This window comes from Argentina silus, assembly GCF_951799395.1.
Source record: "Argentina silus genome assembly, chromosome: 4".
Lineage (NCBI taxonomy): Eukaryota > Metazoa > Chordata > Actinopteri > Argentiniformes > Argentinidae > Argentina > Argentina silus.
Genome location: NC_139658.1, coordinates 6665329 through 6679999, shown reverse-complemented (window position 1 = coordinate 6679999; position 14671 = coordinate 6665329). Strand labels below are relative to the sequence as shown.

At 37.2% G+C, this 14671-nt stretch overlaps 1 protein-coding gene and 2 pseudogenes across 3 annotated transcripts; all 3 read left to right on the top strand.

The window, feature by feature from the left end:
- Nucleotides 1-1567: 1567 nt before the first annotated feature.
- Nucleotides 1568-2221, top strand: LOC310804187 (transcription factor HES-5-like; annotated as a pseudogene). The gene is made up of 2 exons: nt 1568-1691; nt 1811-2221. The product of its transcript is annotated as a transcription factor HES-5-like (transcript).
- Nucleotides 2222-5264: 3043 nt separating this feature from the next.
- LOC310804188 (hairy/enhancer-of-split related with YRPW motif protein-like) lies at nt 5265-5864 on the top strand (the record flags this gene model as incomplete). Its single annotated transcript, XM_083669308.1, has 2 exons — nt 5265-5393; nt 5514-5864. The coding sequence occupies 2 exons, from the start codon at nt 5265-5267 to the stop codon at nt 5862-5864; spliced, it is 480 nt and encodes a 159-aa protein (XP_083525434.1).
- Nucleotides 5865-9748: 3884 nt separating this feature from the next.
- Nucleotides 9749-10394, top strand: LOC310804189 (transcription factor HES-5-like; annotated as a pseudogene). The gene is made up of 2 exons: nt 9749-9852; nt 9972-10394. The product of its transcript is annotated as a transcription factor HES-5-like (transcript).
- Nucleotides 10395-14671: the final 4277 nt, after the last annotated feature.

Here is a 14671-nt window from a genome sequence, read left to right as displayed (position 1 = left end):
ATATGTCAAGAGTAGACATAGGGGCCTATCGAAGTAAGGTGTGTCCCACTGTTCATTTTTAAGAACAATTCTATTAATTATCTTCTTTCTATCAAGTCCTTTTGAAGAATGCATTGCTCAGTTGAGACATGTATTTGAGTGATACACAAACTCAAGTAACTATTTAATGTATTCTCTCTAGTGAGTCTTTGTTAGTTTCTAAACTGAAATATTTAAGTAATGATCTTTCCCATTGGGGGTTTGTTGGGAACTGCTTGTGTATAACTAAATTAGCATATTAAAAGGCACACTTCTATTGTTTGGTTGAAGGTCTCTCAATGGGCAAAGTGTGGGAAAGCTCTGGAGAGCAGAGTCACAGTTCAGTGTCATTAGCATCCTCAATCTCACCAGCACCTGACTGTCTCAATGGGGAATTGGCACACTTTAGGAAGGAGACACAATATTTGTAAGTAAAGAAAACTCAGGTTTATCCATGCTGTTGGGAGGTATTTTTCTTTCTTTCTGCCTGCAATTTTGCCCAAACTATTGGGCAAATAAACAGGGGAAAACACATTTTTAAAGACATTTTAAGATTTTGTTAGAACTTATATTTCATCAACCTTTTTTTATCAACAATTCAATGTGTATGATGAACATTATTTCTTAAATGTGTCTTGTCAGTGTGCAAGTCTGAACAAGTCTTTCCCTCCAGATGGTCAATGAGCCAATAGCTGTCACTCATAGTCCATTCAGTGTCCTGAGGAGCTTTTGTAGTGCATTGATCACAGCACACAGGACTCAGTGTGGGAAACTCAGATCAGCTCTCTACTCACACTGACTACCAGCCACTAGACAGAGAACACATCTGCTACATCTGCTACATCTGCTACATCTGTAGACCGCTGTGTACCACATCACTGCTTGACCAAAACCTGTAGAAACTGAATTCAGAGTTATTTTGCCACTGATATTGGTTAACCTTAAAATAATATCAAAACCAGGTTGAACTAATCATTCTTCAGATATTTATTCACCTCTAGTTCAGACAAAGATGCTGAACATGAATACATTCTGTTTCTTTTTTTCTGAATCAACAAAGCAAAGAAACTAATATATTACAGTTTGTAACTAAGAATGAATAGATGATAAATTCTTTGGATGGAAAATGATAAAGTTATGCATTATTGTCAGAAGTCAAACCCACCGTGAGGGTATACAATGTGACTGAATCAGTAATAAAAGGTATGTCCACTATTCATGCAACAATATTATATGATTAAATTCCACTGTACATTTTGACATAACCGATCTGTGTCCACACGTGTATGATGCGTGTGTGCTCCGTCTGTGTCATTGATCACAACATCTGACAGCGTGTGTCTGTGAGTCTCCCTTCATCACCCCACCCTTCCACCTGTTCCCCTGAGATGTGGCCATTGTACCCCAGCAATAAGAGCACTGAGCATGTGGCAGCTCCAGATTCCTCATTGTCCCTCAAAACTCACACATTGGCTACAGACTGTGAGAAACTCCAACAAGACCAAGACCCACACATTCATATGCAAATCTGGGACCATATATAGGAGGGATGAAGCAAGTAGAGATCAGATTCTCTCTACACAGAGACCTATACAGCACAGAGACTCATCCAGCCATGGCACCTACAAGCACTTCAGCAATGATATACTCTAACCCTGACTCTGACCAACAAGGTAAATTGAGATAACAATCATTCAAGGATTGTCTGTATTTAGTAGCTAATATCTATTTAAATGAGAGCTGATATATGCCAGAATATGTTATTAATGACTCCTCTTTTTTCTATTTGCAGTTAAGAAAGCCAGTGGTGGAAAAGTTAGGCCGAGATCGTATCAACAGCAGCATTGAGCAGCTAAAGTCTCTCCCAGGTCCAGAGATCCTCAGCCAGCAGTCTGACTCCAAGCTGGAAAAAGCTGGCATCCTGGAGATGACAGTTTGCTACCTGAGATGACAGCAGCAGTACAAGCCAGTGAGCTCCTCCTCCTCCTGCTCACCATCTGCCAATCAGGGTTACTCCACGTGTGTCCAGGAGATAGTACACTTCCTGTCCAAGGATGAGGTGAACCCCAGAGAAGACTTCTGAGCCTCTTCCAGAGCCTGCAATCATCCTCTCATAACAAGAGGGAGAATGACCTGCCCAACCCAGCACAGCATCAGTAAAGAGAAGAGTCCAGTCAACAGCGCCCTCTGGAGGTCCTGGTAGAGTCCTACAGGCTGGAGCTCCACTCTTTGGCCAACAGATCTGACCATGTGGGTCTCCTACTGTCAGAGACTTTAATGAGAATAGGAAGAATTCTTCCTCCACTTCTGCTTTTGCAGGAGCCTCTTATTGTCCTGATATGATTGAGACTTCAGTTGTCTTGAAAAAATTCAGATACATTTTCTAAGAAAATGGTCATATCCATCAACCATTCACTTTTTAAAGTGTTATTATGGTAACATGTATTTGAAATATTTGTAAAACATGTTTTGATTATATGTTTATTATTGATCAATATGATCAATTACTTTCTTGGGTTTTTATCGTCCTCCATGAGGACTTTTTTGCCCATATTGGGTATCATATCATTAATTTCTCTGAAATGTTCTATGACTGATCTGTTAAGGTCAACATTTACAAGAAAATATCTAATTAGTACAAAATTGTTGAGTGATAAAGTCATATTGACATTATATTAAGTATCTTTTATGATACATGTATCAGCAGACTGATCAATTTGAGCTATACTGTATAGCTGTTGTTCCTCCGTGAGAATTAACTACCCAAACTGGGTATCATATCTGTTATCATCATTCTGTGATTACCTATTAACTGATCTGTTTTAGGATCAAAATGGTTCATTTTGATTGTGGTATGTTCGTGTGAAAATTGTTTTCACTTCATTTCATTCATCAAACAATGTATTCTGTGGAAGGGAGAAAACGTTTATTTCTCAATGTTGGATTCTCAAATGATTGTTCTCAACATTTCTATGTGTCTTTTATAAAGACAGTAAATGTGTATTCTGTACTCGGTTAGAGTATCATGTCTTGGAGATGTCTCCAAGTTCTGGTTGTGATGTTTCATCACTGTATTTGCCTTGAATCATTCACCTTAAATTAAGGTGTTCAAATGTGACTCATTAAGTCAGTTGCAATAAATAGAAAAAACAATCAATTGAAATCATGTCGTATTGATCTTTACTTTACCATCCCTTTGCTTCGATACATGTTCAACACTAATGCACATCTGAATATAAGCCAAAGATAATTATGGCTGAAGTGAAAGACATCTACTAAGAGCCAAGAGTATAGAAAATCCAGCTAATTCTGTAAATCAAACAATGTGTTTACCTCTTTGCACCTTGCTCATGATGGGGTTTATACTGTATATTGCCACTAGGCAACAAACACATCCAGAATATGAGATATGCCAGACTATAATATTTTGAGGTAAGCAAGCATCTTCAGTTACACAGGCTTGTTAGATACAATTAATTCTTATCATGAAATCACATCAAACTTCATAACATTCCTTCAAATGAGATGCTATGCTACACATTTTCAACAAGTAAATAGATACTTGCTTGTTGAACACATATTTTCACCTACAGAATTATACAGCGTTATGATGATCAATTAATTTGAACTTTAAAGACGAAAATCTGTATTGTGTTCATTGAAGCATCTGTTTTAGAAAAAATTATTTGTCTGCATGTGTGTACCTATTAAAACACATTCTTCCCATTTTAGTCTGGATAAGGTGTGTCTCACTAATAATTTTGAAGCACAAATCTATTAATTTTCTTCTCTCTATCAAGTCCTGCTGAAGAATGCATTGCTCAGTTGAGAGATGTATTTTGTTTGAGTGATACCACAGCTCTTTCTCTGGTGGTACACAAACTCATGTACATTTTGAATGTATTCTCTGTGAGTTTTTTTTGTTTCTAAACAGAGATATTTAGGTGATGATCTTTACCATTGGGGACTTGCTGGAAACTACTTGTGTAGAGATGAATTAGCATTTAACAAGGTACACTTCTATTGTTTGGTTGAAGGTCTCTCAATCGACAAAGTGTGGGAAAGCTCTGGAGAGCAGAGTCACAGTTCAGTGTCATTAGCATCCTCAATCTCACCAGCACCTGACTGTCTCAATGGGGAATTGGCACACTTTAATAAGGGGACACAATATTATTAAATAGAGGAAACTCAAGTTTACCCAAGTCATTGGGAGGCAGTTTTTCTCTCTCCCTCTGTGTTATGGTGAGAGTCGTTTTTAGGCAATTTACATTGCCAAACTATTCAAATGTATAAAACAGAAGACTGCTAATAATTTTTAGGGACATTTTAACATTTTGTTAGATTTGATCATCACCTTTTTTAGCAACAATTTAATTTGTATGATGAACATTATTTCTTAAATGTGTCTTGTCAGTGTGCAAGTCTGAACAAGTCTTTCCCTCCAGATGGTCAATGAGCCAATAGCTGTCACTCATAGTCCATTCAGTGTCCTGAGGAGCTTTTGTAGTGCATTGATCACAGCACACAGGACTCAGTGTGGGAAACTCAGATCAGCTCTCTACTCACACTGACTACCAGCCACTAGACAGAGAACACATCTGCTACATCTGCTACATCTGCAGACCGCTGTGTACCACATCACTGCTTGACCACTTAAAATAATATCAAAACAATGTTGAACTAAGCATTCCTCTGATATTTACTCCCCTATAGTTTAGGCAAAATGCTGAATTTGTTCTGAAACAACAAGGCAAAAAAACAAATATATATTGTATGTACACGCTTGTAAGTAAGAATGAGTAAATGATTAATTCTTTGGATGGAAAATGATGAAGTTATTCATTATTGTCAGAAGTCAAACCCACTGTGAGGGTATACAATGTGACTGAATCAATAATAAAAGGTGGATTGACTATTCATGCAATAATATTAGCTGGAAATTAAATTACACTGTCCATTTTAATATAAAGCCAGCAGATCAGACAGCAGATCTGCTCTCCTTACAGGGTCACCACATTTCCAGATTCACACAGACTCTGTGAGTCTCTCTTCATCACCCCCCACCCTTCCACCTGTTCCCCTGAGATGTGGCCATTGTCCCCCAGAAATAAGAGCATCGAGCATGTGACAGATCCACATTCCTCATTGTCCCCCCAAGCTTACCCATTGGCTACAGACTGTGAGAAACACCAACAGAACCAAGACCCACGCATTCATATGCAGATTTGGGACCATATATAGGAGGGATGAAGCAAGTAGAGATCAGATTCTCTCTACACAGAGACCTATACAGCACAGAGACTCATCCAGCCATGGCACCTACAAGCACTTCAGAAATGATCTACTGTAATGAGCACCTGACTCTGACCAACAAGGTAAATTGAGATTACAATCATTCAAGGTGTTAGTTCATACAACAATATGTACCATCACTTTGCTTTGTTCATGCAATCTTTCAGAATAAGTTATTAATGACTCCTCTTTTCTTTTCGCAGCTAAGAAAGCCAGTGGTGGAGAAGTTACGGAGAGATCGTATCAACAGCAGCATTGAGGAGCTCAAGTCTCTCCTGGGTGCAGAGATCCTCAACCAGCAGTCTGACTCCAAGCTGGAGAAAGCCGACATCCTGGAGATGACAGTTTGCTACCTGAGAGGGATGGTGGAGTCCATGTCCAAGGATGAGGTGAAGGCACAGTCCCAGAGAAGACTTCTGAACCACTTCCAGAGCCGGCAGCCATCCTCTGATAACAGGAGGGACAGTGACCTGCCTCAGCTGAGCTCCCCAGTCCAGCACAGCATCAGTAAAGAGAAGAGTCCAGTCAACAGCGCCCTCTGGAGGCCCTGGTAGAGTCCTACAGACTGGAGCTCCACTCTCAGACAAACAGATCTGACCATGTTGGTCTACTACAGTCAGAGACTTTAATGAGAATAGGAAGAATTCTTCCTCCACTTCTGCTTTGGCAGGAGCCTCTTATTTTCCTGTTATGGTTGAGACTTCAGTTGTCTTGAAAATGTCCATATTTATTTACACTACACTTTTTAAGTGTTATTATGGTAACATGTATTTCAGATATTTGTGAAACATGTTTTGATTATTACTTTGTTATTGATCAATATGATCAATGGCTTTATTGGGCTTTTATCGTCCTCCATGAGGACATTTTACCCATATTGGGTATCATAGCATTAATCTCTGAGATTTTCTGATGGATCAGTTAAGGTCAACATTTTTAAGAGAATATCTAATTATCACTACATTGTTGAGTGATAAAGTCATATTGACATTATATTAAGTATCTTTTATGATCTTCTTTATGTATCAGCAGACAGATATTTTATAGCTGTTGTTCCTCCATGAGGATTATCTACCCAAACTGGGTATCAAACCTGTTCTCATCACTCTGTGATTATCTATAAACTGATCTGTTTTAGGATCAAAATGGTTCATTTTGATTGTGGTATGTCTGTGTGAAAAAAACTATTCACTTTTATTTGAATACAGTGTATTCTGTGGAAGGGAGAAAACGGTTATTCCTCAATGTTAAATTCTCAAATGTTTGTTTTAAACATTTCTATGTGTCTTTTATAAAGGCAGTTCATGTGTACCCTGTTCTCAGTTAGTGTGTCATATGTCTTGGAGATATATCCAAATTCTGGTTGTGATCTTTCATCATTGTTTTTGCCTTAAATCATTCACCTTAAATTAAGGTGTTCACATGTGACTCATTGAGTCAATTGCAATAAATAGAAAAAACAATCAATTGAAATCATGTCATCTTGATCTTTACTTTACCATCCCTATGCTTCGATACATGTTCAACACTGTTACATATCTCAATATGAGTCAATGATAATTATGACTGAAATGAAAGACGTCTACTAAGAGCCAAGAAAATTCAGTTGACTTGATTGAAAGGCTTTGATTCTGTAAATCAAGAAATATGTTTACCTCTTTGCATCTGTCAGTCTCTGGTGAGTCTCACATATTGCCACTATGCAACAATGACATCCAGAATATGGGATATCTCAATCTATAATATTTTGAAGTAAGCAAAAAGTTTCATTCTGATAATGAAATTATATCAGAACAGATAACATTCCTTCGGATAAGATGCTATGATAAACATTTGCAACAAGTAAATAGTTACTTGTTTATTGAACAAGTATTACATTGTAATTATATACATAATTATATAGAGATATGATGATCAATGAATTTGAACTCTGAAGAGCTAAGTATGTATTGTTTTCATTGATGCATCTGTTTTTAGAGAAATGTATTTGTATGCATGTGTGTACATATTGAAATGCATTCTTCATCTGCCAGTGATATATTTGTGATTGCAGATGTTGGTCAGAAACTGCTAAATGTCATCGTAGTGCAGAAACAGTTTATGGCTGCTGTGTCTCTCCTCAACAATGAGATCAGACTCCATAGCTAATGTGATGTGTAATAAGACACACTTGTATTGTTCCTCCATTGAAAGCAGTGAATGGACAGAGTGTGAGAAACCAAGGAAAACTCACTCACAGACCCCCTTTGGGACAATAGATTCAGACCTCTACCCAGGAACGTCAGAGATTAGTGGGGGGGTTGGGTTTCTATACATTGATCTATTTCTAATCATCGCACAAAAGTTTCAGTTTTTGGGTCTTAGGTAGATATCAGCAGAAAAATATCAAAATACAACTTTTATAGGTTAAGGATAACACATTTTGGAGATCTGAAAGACATTTTTCGAAATAACATTTTCCACGATATAAGAGACCTAAAATTCACTTTCAGTGATTACTCCTACTGGGAGGCTGGCCCTATGTATACATTCAGAATTAAAGGATCTTATACAGATTCAACATCTGTTTAAAAAGTATTTTCTTTTGAATGTGTTCATACTCTCTTTACTTTATCACATACTTAGTCTGAATAAAGAATACATGCATTGCCTAGTACATGTAGTTTGTTTGAGTATACAAACACACTTGCATCGAGAATTCATTCACTTTAATAGTGAGTCTTTAATTATTTCTAAACTAAAATATAATGATCTTTACCTTGGGGGCTTGCAGGGAACAGCTGGTTTGGGGATGAATTAGTATTTACCAAGGCGCACTTCAATTGTTTACTGGAAGTTCTCCCAATGGACATTGAGAGTGTGGGAAAGCTCTGGAGAGCAGAATCACAATTCAGTGTCATTAGCATCCTCAATCTCACCAGCACCTGACTGTCTCAATGGGGAATTGGCACACTTTAGGAAGGGGATACAATAATTATAAAATAGATCAAACTCAGGTTTACCCATGTGTATAATGTAGTCTTTAAAACAGGAGAGAGCTAACAATGTTGAGGGCATTTTAAAATGTTCTGATGAAAAAAAAAAGAAGCTAATCAAAAAGTACATTTGATCAAGTTCATTTCCATTTTATATTTCTCAAATGTGTCTTGTGAGTCTACAAGTCTGTACTAATATTTTCGGTACTGTCATGATAGAATTGGAGGTGCAAAAAAAGAGGGAAAAGCAGTCAGTGCTGATCTTTCCCTCCAGATGGTCAGTGACATGGTCAGGCTCTGTCTATAGTAAAACACAGACCCAATAGCCGTCACTAATGGTCCATTCAGTGTCCTGAGCAGCTTTTGTAGTGCATTGATCACAGCACACAGGACTCAGTGTGGGAAACTCAGATCAGCTCTCTACTCACACTGACTACCAGCCACTAGACAGAGAACACATCTGCTACATCTGGACTCCAGTCACGTTACATCACTGCATGTCCAAACATGCCCAAGTGAATTCAGAGACCCCCTTGTAATTGATATTGACCAACCTCTGAATGTATTGGATTGTAGGGCGCATATATATATATATATATTTACAGTACCAGTCAAAAGTTTGGACACACCTTCTCATTCAATGGTTTTGCTTTATTTTTATTATTTTCTACATTGTAGATTAATATTGAAGCCATCAAAACTATGAAAGAACACATATGGAATTATGTAGTAAACAAAAAAGTGTTTAACAAACCAGAATATGTTTTATATTTTTTAATAATTTAATATATTTTTTATATTTATATTTAATAATTCTTCAAAGAAGCCACCCTTTGCTTTGATGACAGCTTTGCACACTCTTGGCAAGGTGTGTCCAAACTTTTGACTGATATATATATATAAACATATAGACATATGTGAGTTACTATTATCATTAAACCATGAATACTTTGGAAGACGGAAACATACACTGCAGAGTTATTAATAATTGTTCGAGGTCAAATCCACCATGAAGTTATCAAATGTGACTGAATCAGCTATCAAAGACGGATCCATTATATCTGCAAAATATTATCATAGCTGGGGATTACATTACACTGTAAGTTTTCATATAAAGGATCTGTGTCAGTCTCACACGTGTGTATTGGTATGTTGAGATGATGAGCATGTGCTCTGCCAGTGTCATTGATCCCAATATCAGGCAGCAGGGTCACCACTTTCCCAGATTCACACAGTGCTCTGTGAGTCTCTCTGCATTACCCTTCCACTTGTTCCCCTGAGACATGACCATTGTACCCCCTCAATAAGGGCATCAAGCGTGTGGCAGCTCCACATTTCTCATTGTTCCCCACAAGCTACGCATTGGCTTCAGACTGTGAGAAACTCCAACAAGACCAAGACTCAGGCATTCATATGCAGATTTGGGAGTATATATAGGAGGGACGAATCAAGTAGGAATCAGATTCTCTCTACACAGAGACCTATACAGCACAGAGATCCAGCCATGGCACCTAAAATCACTTCAGCAATAACCTTCTCCAAGGAGCACCTGACTCTGACCAACAAGGTAACTTGAGATTACAATCATTCAAGGATTGTCTATATTTAGTAGTTAATATATATATTCAAATGACAGATGATACATGCCAGAATAAGTTATTAATGACTCCTTTTTCTTTTTTGCAGCTAAGAAAGCCAGTGGTGGAAAAGTTACGCAAAGATCGTATCAACAGCAGCATTGAGCAGCTAAAGTCTCTCCTGGGTCCAGAGATCCTCAACCAGCAGTCTGACTCCAAGATGGAGAAAGCTGGCATCCTGAAGATGACAGTTTGCTACCTGAGATAACAGAAGCAGTACAAGCCAGTGAGCTCCTCCTCCTGCTCAGCAGCTGTCAATCAGGGTTACTCCAGGTGTGTCCAAGAGATGGTGTACTTCCTGTCCCAGGATGAGGTGAAGACACAGAGAAGACTGCTGAGCCACTTCCAGAGCCTGCAGCCATCCTCTGATAACAGGAGGGAGAGTTGCCTGCCTCAGCTGAGCTCCCCAGGCCAGCACAGCATCAGTAAAGAGAAGAGTCGAGTCAACAGTGCCCTCTGGAGGCCCTGGTAGAGTCTTACCCTGTAGATTGGAGCTCCACTCTCAGGCAAACAGTATTGACCATGTTGGTCAATTAATGGTCGTTAACGGTCGTTGGTCGTTAACGTCATGTACAGTAATATTAAAAAGGGAAGAATGAGCTCTTCTGTAGGTACAGATTTTTAATTACTTTATTGCTATGTGGCATTGATACTTCTCTTGTTAGCTGTCCAGAAAAAGTTTAGATTTTTTTTTCTAAGAAAATGATCAGTGATTAATGATCATGATTTATCATCATTACATTTTTTTTTAAATGTAAAGATGTTGTACGACTGATCTTACACCATGTTCTGTGAAGCATGTTTTTATTGATTATGTATTAATGATGATCAATAAGATCAAGAGCGTCAAATGCTCCAACATGAAGACTTTTTACCCATAATGGGCATTATACCTTCAATCATTCTGATGATCTGTTTTAAGGTCAATTCTTCTGATTGATCAATTATGAATACTTATTATTGATCGATTATGAATACTTATTTTTGTTCCCATTACATTTTTGTAGTGATATGGTCATATTGACATTCTATTGAGCATCTTTGCATGCATTTTGATATTGACAAACTGTTCCTCCATGAGGAATACTTACTTAAATGTAAAGATGTTTTGACAGTATTTCTCAAGACTGTAGGAAGAGGTTCACCTATTTTGCATATGCTGAATGTTGATATGATACGCTTTTCATAGAAAAAGCACAATTCTATTTGCTTCTTAAAGTTGTTATGCCAGCTTTATACTTCATGTGATTCACATGAGTTATGTGTGTTATTAGCCTAAATATGTGAAAATACCTTGTTGATTAATTTTAATTAGTTAAGGAATATTTTCATGTGGAAGTATCATGTCATTTTGACATCATGTTGAGCATCTTCTGTGAAGACTCTGTAATAGTTCTCTTTACATGTTAAATGCTGATGTTCAGCATATTATATACACTTGTCTTTTATGAAGGCCATTATTCAATGTTTATTCCATACTCTGTAAGAGTGTCAAATGTCTTGGAGTGGTGTCCAAGTTTTGTTTGTGATATTGTATATCACCAATACTTGTCTATATTTGACACCTTACATTAAGGTGTTATCTATTATGTGACTCAATGAGTCAACTTGAATAAATACAAAACAATCAAGTCAAATGGTTTCGTTTCATCAATGTATGACAAAACACAAGCTTTACCTCCACTGTACAGTGTCTCCAAGATTGTATATATTGATATATATATATACAGTACCAGTCAAAAGTTTGGACACAAAAGGTGGCTACTTTGAAGAATCTAAAATATAAAACATATTCTGGTTTGTTTAACAGTTTTTTGTTTACTACATAATTCCGTATGTGTTCCTTCATAGTTTTGATGTCTTCAATATTAATCTACAATGTAGAAAATAATAAAAATAAAGAAAAACCATTGAAGGTGTGTCCAAACTTTTGACTGGTACTGTATATATATATACAAAAAAGCTTACCTCTGCAGAGGTAAGCTTTTTAGTTTCATTATGTAATAACATTATAAAATCATATTTTGTTTGGGTCAAAAAGTATTCATTTGCAACTGTTGAATAGTTGAGTTGTCTATTCAACATTCTCACTAAAAGATCTGATAAATATACATTTGATCAACAAATAATGATAACAAATTATAATCAATTAATTATTGATGAGCAATACATTTGAGCCCAGGGATATCTATATTGTTCTCATTCATGCATTTTTTTTTTTTTTAAATAGATGCCTATACTGTCTGCAGTGTAGCTATAAAAATTCACCTGATGGTTTTTAGTCTAGGATTTATGTAATTGTGATTCTAGATGTTTGAAAGAAACTATTTGTGCACAAACAGTTTATGGCTGCTGTGTCTCTCCTCAACAATGAGATCAGACTCCATAGCTAATGTGATGTGTAATAAGACACACTTGTATTGTTCCTCCATTGAAAGCAGTGAATGGACAGAGTGTGAGAAACCAAGGAAAACTCACTCACAGACCCCCTTTGGGACAATAGATTCAGACCTCTGCACTGGAACGTCAGAGGTTAGAGGGAGGGTTTGGGTCTCTATGTGGAAATCTATTGAACTATTTATAATCATCCTACGATGTTCAGTGTTTTGATAATGGAGGTAAAAATCTGCAAAGAAAATATGAGCTTTATTATTCAAATTATTTAGAAAATGACAAAAATATTTCTGAATAAAATTTGGGTCAATTTGTTTACTTCAATAAACTTCATGAACTTCAATAAGCAGAGAAAATTAAGCTTTATTTTTCAATTATTTAAAACAATCTGAAATTAATATTTCTATTCTTTTTGTGTTCCATCCACTCAATATGAACTTCAATATGAGTGTTCTGTATCTATGCTCTGTATCTATAGTCTACAATACAATTCACCAACAAAATTGTGAAAACAATTGTATTCCCCTCCTTAAGTGTGCCTATTCCCCAGGGGCTCTAGTTGTTCCCCTTCCTAGACTGTCAGGTGCTGGTGGGATTGAGGATGCTAATGACACTGAACTGTGACTCTGCTCTCCAGAGCTTTCCCACACTTTGCCCATTCAAAGAGCTTCCACTAAACAATATAAGTGTGCCTTGTGAAATGCTGATTAATCTCTACAAAAGCAGATCCCAGCTGGATCCTGGAAGCAAAGCTCATTACTTAAATACTTCTAATTGTAACAATGACTTTAAACTATCAGTTTGTTTGTATATTCCAAAAAGTCTGTGTTTTCACTATGTAACAAAACAGAATGTTTTTGTAGTCTTCATGGGGGACTCAGAACACAATTGAATAATAGATAAAATGAACTGTTCTTAAATAAAAGTTAATTAAATTAAGATAGATGGAAAGTATGAATTAGGTCTGTCTTTCACAATGTGGACATGATGATTATTTGTGAAAGCTGCTTGCATTTTCCTAATTTTATTATGTTTCTACAGTGTGTGAGAGCTGATTGTATCCTTCTTATTCATTATTGCAGAAATATTCAGGTCAGTGTTTTGTTTATATGACATTCTAGTCTATGTCTGTTCACCGAAAATCTAAACATTATAAAGACACCATAATCATCAATGTAATGGAATGCACACCTATTTTTGTACAGGTACATTTTTAGGAGCAAAATGTTAAAACAGCTGATGCAGATCATTCCCTCCAGATGGTCAGTGAGTCAATAGCCGTCACTCATAGTCCATTCAGTGTCCTGAGCAGCTTTTGTAGTGCATTGATCACAGCACACAGGACTCAGTGTGGGAAACTCAGATCAGCTCTCTACTCACACTGACTACCAGCCACTAGACAGAGAACACATCTGCTACATCTGCTACATCTGCATACCACTGTTACGTCATTGATTGACCAAATAACTACTGCTACTGAGTTAGGAGACCACTTGCAACTTTGTATAAAAAATATGTACTTCACGGAGAGCTGTACTTGCTATTTCCAATTACAGTCACCTATTACAACGAGAAAAAATGCTGTGAATTATATATTTTTTCTTTCAAACTGAAGAATCAATGAACTACAGAAACAAACTGCCTGAAAATAGCTATTCATTATTGGCAGAGCTTAAACCTACCATGAAGCTATCAAATGTGAGTGGATCAGTGATAAAAGATGGATCCACTATTCATGGAAAAATATTATCATAGCTGGGGATTCAATTACACAGGACATTTTGATATAAATGATCTGGTCAGTCTCACACGTGTGTGTTGTGATGATGAGCGTGTGCTTGATCCCAACATCAGTGGCATTGATCCCAACATCAAGCAGCAGATCTGCTCTTTTAACAGGGTCACCAGTTTCACAGATTCGCACAGTGCTCTGTGAGTCTCTCTTCATCACCCCCCACCCTTCCACCTGTTCCCCTGAGATGTGGCCATTGTCCCATAGCAATAAGAGCACTGAGCATGTGGCAGCTCCAGATTCCTCATTGTCCCTCAAAACTCACCCATTGGCTACAGACTGTGAGAAACTCCAACAAGACCAAGACCCACGCATTCATATGCAGATTTGGGACCATATATAGGAGGGATGAAGCAAGTAGAGATCAGATTCTCTCTACACAGAGACCTATACAGCACAGAGACTCATCCAGCCATGGCAACTACAAGCACTTCAGCAATGATATACTCTAACCCTGACTCTGACTAACAAGGTAAATTGAGATTACAATCATTCAAGGAATGTCTATATTTAGTAGCTAATATATATTCAAATGACAGTTGATATATGCCAGAATAAGTTGT